This window comes from Pangasianodon hypophthalmus, chromosome 12 (assembly GCF_027358585.1).
Source record: "Pangasianodon hypophthalmus isolate fPanHyp1 chromosome 12, fPanHyp1.pri, whole genome shotgun sequence".
In the NCBI taxonomy this organism is placed as follows: domain Eukaryota; kingdom Metazoa; phylum Chordata; class Actinopteri; order Siluriformes; family Pangasiidae; genus Pangasianodon; species Pangasianodon hypophthalmus.
The window spans coordinates 25,636,333-25,645,542 of NC_069721.1; the positions used below are offsets into that span (position 1 = coordinate 25,636,333).

Here is a 9,210-nt window from a genome sequence, read left to right on the forward strand (position 1 = left end):
CAAACTGAACAGTAATATTTGCATTCATAAAAGTATGCGATTTAATCTAAAACTCACTCGCGAGTTAAAATCTGAAACCATACACTTGCTTTTCAATTATGTCCTGAGCTCAGGATCAAACCGGGGATCCTGGAGCTGAGAGGAAGCAATGCTACCCACTATACCATTTTTTACTTCCAAATTTTCTAATCATATGCCCATAGGTCAAACAGCTGCTACCAAAATGGAGGCGGAGTCATGAAGTTAAACAGCTACCGCAGGACATAACATCAGATTTGGGGATCAGAAAAAGACTCAGGTAAAAGATAACAGCAAGGTTTTTGAGAAAAGGTGTTAAATTACTGTATCAAATGGGAAAAAAATGATTTGGAAGCTTCTGCAGAGATCAAAAAGGCATATCGGCAAGCTTCAGGTATATTTGAGTTTGTTGAAACAGACATTTTATGTACCGTTTATTCAGTAATAAGTTTGACGGTAGATGAAGTGAGTAGTGTTTAATCTGACAGAATGGTCAAACTCTACCACAAACACACACATGAAACAACACCTGCTGCTCTATCAGGGTGTCCTGGCTTTCATCCATAGCTAGCAGTTGAAATTCTATACATGTGCACAGGTAATGCTGGAGTGACTTCTGAAGTGATAAGAACCTGGCTGTGCCTTGCGACTGCTCAACTACAGCATGATCTATTCACAGTCTACATCTATTCACTGAGCTTCCATTCAGACGTTCCAGAAGTTTCCCGTCTCACCTTCCCATAAGTGGTCTTGTAAGCCTTAACCAGTGGCACACGCTGCCTACTGGAGCGGTTCCCTAGTAACTCGATGATGGCGTTCTCATCAGTGCCTACACAATAACAACAAACAAGTCAACAACCTAATACACAAACATACAAACAAACAAACAAACAAAAAAACAGAACTCGATGCATGCTATGTGCACTGGGGAGTCTAGCTAATAAGATAACTTCCATTTAATAAAGACACTTTTAGCTACAATTCTCTTCTAAACATACACAAATAAACAAGCAAATAAAAAAATAAATGTGTTGATTAGTTTTCTATAACAGCAGCTCTGACAGTAGTGCAGCTGCAAATCACAGGTTTATATCAATGCACTCGTTTCTATAGTAACAGCTCATTCACAGGGACGTGTACAGAGGACGCTTCACATAAACAGATTTTAAAAAATTGCTGATGTGGTGAAGTTTTCTGTAAGGAGATGTTTATGTAACATTTATGGAAGGAGTCTCCAGTGTCAGCGCTTTGTAACAGTCAGAGGTAACTTTAAGTTTTCTGACATCATCAGGACAGAGAAGTTTATGCTTTGCAGTTTCTCAGTAACATGACAACTTTAGTGATTTCCTATGTAGTTCTCTGGCTGGTTGAGAGTTCTAGCATTAGAAATGGGTTCTACGTGGAACCCTCTCTGAACAGGAAACCCACTGCTGTAGAATCTTTTTTCCACCAGAGTGTTGATGGACGAGACAATAATGAAGAGTGACTTAAACAGAACAGAACTTAAACGGCGTCTCACCGAAGCCCTTCATGGCTTTGCGGAGAACCTCAACATCTCGGAGAGGGTCAGCACCAGGGGCGTCCTTTATGGTGCCACGAAAGCCACGCTGCAAAAATAACGAAAAACAAAAATCAACATACATGTATATTACAATACACTACACAATAAAGCTCACTGCTAATTCTATCAGTGCAGCACAACGCATAATGGCTCCTAGACTCTATATAATGTCCAATATGAGACCAACAATTTTGTTTGTCTTACAACAGGGCTAGACGATAATACGTAAGAATGCGTATCTCTCTTTCCAGCACAATCCAACATGCACCAGATACATTTACACAACCGAACGTTCAATATCATTTATAGCTGTTTCGATTGAAGTCTATGAGGCACAATATGGTCCAGTACGATTCAGTAACAAAACCTGTGAGGCTGTAAAATGATGGAGGGATGGACAAACTGGATTACAGAGGAACAAGTGAACAGGAAAACAGAAGAACAAGATGACGGCGCACAAGAGAATGCGATGATGGAGGGATGAGCAAAGGGGATTACGAAGGGTCAAGTGGACTGGATAACGGAAGTAAAATAAACGACAGAGGATTGAATAGACGATATGACAAGGAGAGAAGCAAACAGAGGGATGGAGAGAACAGTGAAAGGATTAGCAGAGGGATGAACTGGATGATGGAGGGACAGGATGATGGAGGGTTAAGCAAATGGTATGATGGAGTGGTGCGTGAACGAGGCGACGCAGGGGCGAGACGACAGGATGATGAAGAGACAAGTGAACGGGACAAAGAGTGAGCAGCGTGATGGAGAAACGAGTGAACTGATGATGGTGAGTGTTTGTAATGGTGTTGTGATGGTCATGTGACCCATAGAGTAAAGAGTGTGTTTTGGGACAGGATGTTGTGAGTACATGTCATCTCTGGCCAATCAGAAGCCCGGGTTTTTTTGATCTTACGTTAATAGGAGGTACTACAGGTGCCCCTGGTCCTGCAGGTCCAGCTGGAGCTCCTGGTCCTCCAAAGCCAGGCATGTTCGGAAATGAGGGGGTTGGGGCAGGTACACCTCCGGGGTAAGTCGGCATGGGTTGTTGCCCCGGCGCCGGCCCTCCAGGATACCCCTGTGGCATCCCTCCTCCCGGCTGCACACAAAACACACAGGTATGAGACCTTCACAGTGTACTTCAAACAACTACATGTTGTCATGTGCATTAAATAAATAAGATTGATCAAAGGTAGGGTACTTACAGCTCCAAACCCAGGTTGACCTCCCCATCCACCTGGAAGGACAAAAAGATCAACATTATCATCCCTAAAGAGGAAAACCATCAGCATCAACGATCAATACATCATCCTGAACAGTGCCAGACATTTACCTTGGGGCATGGCGGGGTAACCTGCGGACTGGTCCTGAGGGTATCCGGGGTACGCGGGGTAACCACCTCCCTGAGGGGGGTAACCTGGATACCCACCCGGCTGTTGTGGAGGGAATCCACCCCCTGCTGGGAAACCCCCAGCCTGAGGGGGGTACCCAGGATACCCGCCCTGCTGTTGGGGAGGGTAACCACCACCCTGTGGTGGGTAACCAGGGTATCCAGGGTAACTCATTATGTCAAGCTCTGACAGAGAGAGAGAGAGAGAGAGAGAGAGAGAGACATTGATTAGGCTTGGCACAATTATTACTTCCTGCATGTTTCACCAAAACAGTCTTTATGCTACAGAGCTTATTTTAAGTCTACGAAACCCCGCCTACTTCAGCAACATACATTCAAAGTGTCCACGCTAACAATGCAGTGTGTGGGATGAAAACGTTTATACCACTGCCATAGAAAATACCCGTTTCTGATTTCCTGTTACTTTCGCATATTGGGAATGACTCTAACACTGATCCAGTTTATGTCGCTACGTAACCATGACAACGTGCATAAACAACAAGCTAGTCTAGTCTGAAAATTACGCTTCACTACTACACCGCTAAACAAAAGCAAGCATTTACAGATTAATTAAAAGCAATAAATACAAAGCAGGATAAAGCTATTTACGGTGTGGTCATGACTACAATCGCACAATGGAGGTGTAGTTATATGTGGAGTTCTTGATGCGCTTCGTTTGTATTACTCAGCTAGGATGAGGTGAACCGTGCACAGCTTCCCTGTGTGGCTGAACGCTGCTCAGTACGCATGATCCGAAACACATTTTACTACCCTCAGGATTCGGTTTCTGCTACACACAGGGTGTGTTAATGAGCTGAATCAGGTGTCTACAGGCGTGGGATTGGGAAACACTCTCTAACACACACTAACACACAATCACGCTGTGTGTATAGACATTTCTCAATACTACTCACACAAAAGGCTTGTTATTGAGCTGACTCGTGTGTGTTAGAGCAGGTAAACACCATATAATGTGCAGTGTTCAGTAAACACACCGTGGCTCCTTATATGTTTACAGAACAAGGAACACGCCTTTACCTCCACACTGCACATAACACGCACTCATACAGAGGAATGAGCGCAATTAAAGTTACACATAACACACACTCATACAGAGGAATGAGCGCAATTAAAGTTATACATAACACACACTCATACAGAGGAATGAGCGCAATTAAAGTTACACATAACACACACTCATACAGAGGAATGAGCGCAAATAAAGTTATACATAACACACACTCATACAGAGGAATGAGCGCAATTAAAGTTACACATAACACACACTCATACAGAGGAATGAGCGCAATTAAAGTTACACATAACACACACTCATACAGAGGAATGAGCGCAATTAAAGTTACACATAACACACACTCATACAGAGGAATGAGCGCAATTAAAGTTACACATAAACCAAAAATATACAGAAATTCAAACTATTTCTTCTGCAACGTATTTATGTGTTTATGACAATAAAGGTATTGGTGTTTGTAACATGGACAAATCAAGCTATAACAAAAAACACAAAGCTGATGCTCCTGAAGTTTACTCCTAATGATGATGGATTCCAGTGATGAACATCATTCAGAGTTTTTTTTTTTTTTTTAATTAAAAGTGTTCATCAGAAGTGTAAATCAAACCAGATCACATTTCAGACAGACGCTCTAATTTCTCACAACGGGCCACATTTATTACTCTTTCAATAAAAGTCGAGTGTAAATGGTTTTTAGGCCAAACTGAATTAGAAATATACGGACATTTTGCTGATTTTCTTCATACTCATGCATTGATAAACATTAATCAGCCTTAAAATAGCAAGCACGTTCACGGCACAGCTGCCTTACATTATCCACACACACAAACCTTCAGTTCACAGAGAGCTGAAAACAAAAAAATAATGACTAAATGATGAAAGAGCACCTCCTACAGCGTGGTCAGTAATGTAATCCAGTAATGCAGCTCAGCCACTGCAGCGCACCGGCTCCCGTACACACACACACACACACACACACACACACACACACACAAACACACACAAACACACACTCTAACCCTTCCTCCTTTTATAAGGCGCCATTACTTTTGCCCTCATTGAACAGCTAATCTCATCTGTCTTCATTTATGGATTAATATGAAGCGAGTTTCACAAAACGTTCATTAGAACCTGGTGTGTAACTGAAATAAATGTGATTTAAACGTGAAAGTGTAATCCGTGTAGAACATCACAGTAACTCATCGACATCGAGGTTCACATTAGTGAGTCTCCTTATATGTAAATTTACACAAATTCAGAAGGGAAATTTAGAATCTGAAAGTTTTTCCAACAAACTGGATTTTCACGAACACCACATTTCTTGTGTAAATGCTCCCATGACCAATTTACACATAAATGTATTCATATGCAGTTTGTTAAGCGAGCCTGTGTTTGTTGTTGCAGTGGTGTGGAGTGGTGTGTGACGTTCTGTGGTGTGGTGTGTGATGTATTTCAGCTCCACCCTTGATGACCCTGAAACTCCCTCCAGCTGATTTGAATGAGTCTGTTTTACATGAGTCACGATTCAGGATCAGTGCACTTACTGCACATTTAAATTCACTTTGAGTTCGTATGAAACCATCTAAAGCTTTTCAGACGTTGGGAAAGACGCAGGAACTTGCAGAAATCACGCAGCGTGGGCGGTTAGCGCTGTTTCAACACAGCAGTGTCACAAAATCAGTTCAGAGATCAGCTTCAAGACCGCGGGTTTGATCCGTCCGTCTCTGCAGTGTGTGTGAATGTTGATCTAAAGTCAATCCAGGTTTATTTCATGCACAATTTGACCTGCATGTGTTCGAGTTCCTGTTCGACTCCCAGGCAGAAATCAGTCTAACAGAGCTGAGCACTCTCTTCGAACCTGATCAACTGGTTTTAGTCTGATTGTGTTAGAAAAGTTTCTTCATACATCAGAAACACAACACAACACTGACTCACTTCACTACCCCACTAACGATTCTTTTCATTCAAAACATATGACTTTATTTTAACAAAGCAAGTAAATTCACTAGATTTGTTTAATTTAATCCAGCTGATTTCTTCATTTGTTCAATTTAAACTTTTTTTATTGTTATCATTTTTAAAGTTTAAACTCTGCAGGTTTGAATCATCGGATTTAAACTCCCCGAGTTTTAAGCTGCTCCGTTCATTTGATTCAAACTACCTGAATATGATTCCTTCAGCTCGTTAGATTTAAACTAGCAGAGTTTTAATATATATATATATATATATGTTATACTGATATGTTAATATGTTAATTTGATTTAAACTCCCTAAGTTTAGATTTGTTTGAATTATTGATTAAATCAATTCTCTAAGCTATGAGTCATTCAGTTCATTTGATTCAAACTACCTGAGTTTTGATTTATTTATTGTAACTATGATTCACTCAATTAAAGGTGCAATATGTAATTTTTTTTATCTAATTTCTTTCAAGATTAACTCTCTAATAGGTAAGTAAGTGGGTTTGAATGATAATTGAATAATTTTTTTTTAACTTCTTGGTCCCACCTTCGCCCCCATTCCTGCCCGTGTTCACAAAGCTCCGCCCCCTACAGCGATCTACAGCGGCCCGTAGATTAGAGCGTCTATAACAATACAAACAGGAAGCAAATCCAAACACAAACAAGCATTCTGCACCGGAAGTCAGATTCCCAGATGGGTTTTCTCAGCCGCATGATACTTTCGTCCTGAAGTCGTGGCTTGAATCATTACTTTTTATCATGTTTTATATAATTTGCAGATAATTTGTACAAGTAATAAAGTAAAAAAAATGACTATTGCACCTTTAATTTGTTTAATGGTACGTGAGTGTGGAGAATCGCAGAGCATATAGTATCATTAGTTCATTATTTTAACACTTTTACATATCTGTTATAACTGTGTGTGTGTGTGTGTGTGTGTGTGTGTGTGTGTGTTAACAGCCGTCTAGCTGAGAGATTCATAATGCACAATTAAAAAAAAAAAATTAATTTAATTTAATTATTAACACTAGCTTACACAGATTACAGCCACACTGTTAGCATGTTCAGGAAAATGTGATCAAAATGAATCTTTTTTTCGTTCATGCTAACGAATCGATTCCGTAAAAAGAGCCGTTTCAAAGGAACCGATTCCTCTGGAGATTCACTCGTCACTACGGCATTATCACGAGTTACTGCAGTGAGATATTAAAGCGAGATACTACAAAGTGAAAAACGAGATATGGAATGAGATAGTGCGTTATGATTCTATAGCATTATTTAGAGTATTTTGTGTAAAATGGCTGCCATCAGAACAGAACAGATTCTCAACATTACAGCATTACAGCATTACATAACCGCGAGACAATTCCGGGAAATTAAACACAAACATGAACAACAATACACAATAAAACACACAATACACACACACACACACACACACACACTGTTCCTGCAGGCTAGAGATGTTTAATACAGCACACACTCTCACTTCCCGGATTAAAGCCAAACGCATAACTTTTATAATGAATTTTATAATGTGTTTATCTCGGGAAAAACAGCGCGCGAGCTAACCCGAGATAAACACTCAGCGATCAGGATAAACAGCATCACTAACAAATATCATGAAATATAAGACATGGAGAGACTTACTGCGAGGGTGAGGAAGCTGAAGCAGGAAGTGTGTGTGCCACTGATTTGCCTGCGCACGCACACACTCTCTCTCTCTCTCTCTCTCACACACACACACACACACACACACACACACACACACACACACACACGCACACTGGGTGTGTCACTGGGTGGGCTGATGACGCCACGGCCTCGGTATTTATGATTCTAAGCATGTATTTAGAAAATGGATTATTTGGGACGTACTGAATATTTTATCTGCAGTTTAATTATTGTTATTTATTTTACTGGAAAAGTATTTTATACAGATGTGAGATTTTAAGTCTTTTTGAAACATTAAGTAACTCATGCACCAAGAAAGCTGTTAAACCAGGGAGTGTGTGTGTGCTCTAAACCTGGGGTGTGTGTTCTTCAGATCTGTCATATCATGTGCTTCAGGATTGATTAATTGATTAATTAATTGATTGAGTGACTGATTGATTGATTGTATAATAGTTTATTTCTTTGTGGCCTTCCCTGGTGTCTTGTTTTGTGTAATTGTGTGATAGTTGTATTAATTTTTTTAAACTGGTGTCTCTATTTAGAATTAAAAAAAAAAAAACCTCAGTTGTAATTTTCAAGTTGGATAAAAGCATCAGCCAGATGAAATAAACAAAAATATGATAGCTTCATCTTACATTATTAAAATAAAACAGAAAAAAAAAACAGAAAAAAGAAACAACAGTAAACAAAACAAAAACACAAAAACACATCTTTTCTTTCACTTCAATTTACTGTTTACATTTTGTTTTTATTTTCTTTTAAATTAGTGAATTTATTTTATTTATTTATCTGAATTAGAAATAAACTAACATATGAAATCCCACAATTATCCAAAACACACACACACACACACACACACACACACACACACACATACAAGTAATAAAAGTTATTATAGTGTGGTGTAATAATAAATTCCTGAGGCAGATAAGGAGGAAATAAAGTTGCTTATGGACTGTGGCTTAAAGTCTTTGTTGTAATGAGGGCGTGGCTTTGATTTCCATATGCAAATTAGATCAGCAGTAAGTGGGTGTGGCTTATAGATTGTACAAAGTAATGTCAACATATTGTTGAGTCTATATATATACACGTATATAAAATTATGACTGATATGAGTGGGCGTGGCTTAAAAACAGTAACTTGGGATGTCAGTGTGTTTATACAAAGAAATAAAAGTAGCATGAGTGGGCGTGGCTTACAGACTATGTATGGTTATTGCAGGGATGCAACGTGTGGGCGGGGCTTATAGACTATATACAGTAATGTCAACAAGTCTGGGTTTATATGTGGAAATAAGAGTGCTGCGAATGGGCGTGGCTTAAACACCTCCGACTGGAATGTGGGTGTGTCATGAGACTATTGTAAAATGAGACATTAAACTGTATGAGTGGGCGTGGCTTAAAAACTATTGCAAAAAGGGCGTGTCTTTGATTCCTACATGAAAGTTTTTCAGTTTCACACACACACACACACACACACACATAGTTCAAATTCAGTTGAAAGTTATATTCTGCAATAATAAATATAAATATAAATATAAATATAAATATAAATATAAATATGAAACCTCATCCTG

General features: G+C 39.4%; 1 protein-coding gene across 1 annotated transcript in view; it reads right to left on the reverse strand.

The window, feature by feature from the left end:
- LOC113524881 (annexin A4) overlaps window positions 1–7,766 on the reverse strand; it is a 17,157-nt gene extending 9,391 nt beyond the window's left edge. The window contains exons 1-6 of the mRNA XM_026911247.3: window positions 7,611–7,766; window positions 2,907–3,149; window positions 2,779–2,810; window positions 2,490–2,672; window positions 1,538–1,625; window positions 753–847 (exon numbers count right to left, since the gene is read on the reverse strand). Of these exons, the coding sequence (XP_026767048.2) occupies window positions 753–847; window positions 1,538–1,625; window positions 2,490–2,672; window positions 2,779–2,810; window positions 2,907–3,138 (630 nt within the window). The 5' untranslated portion in view covers window positions 3,139–3,149; window positions 7,611–7,766. The remainder of the gene's footprint in view (window positions 1–752; window positions 848–1,537; window positions 1,626–2,489; window positions 2,673–2,778; window positions 2,811–2,906; window positions 3,150–7,610) is intronic.
- Window positions 7,767–9,210: the final 1,444 nt, after the last annotated feature.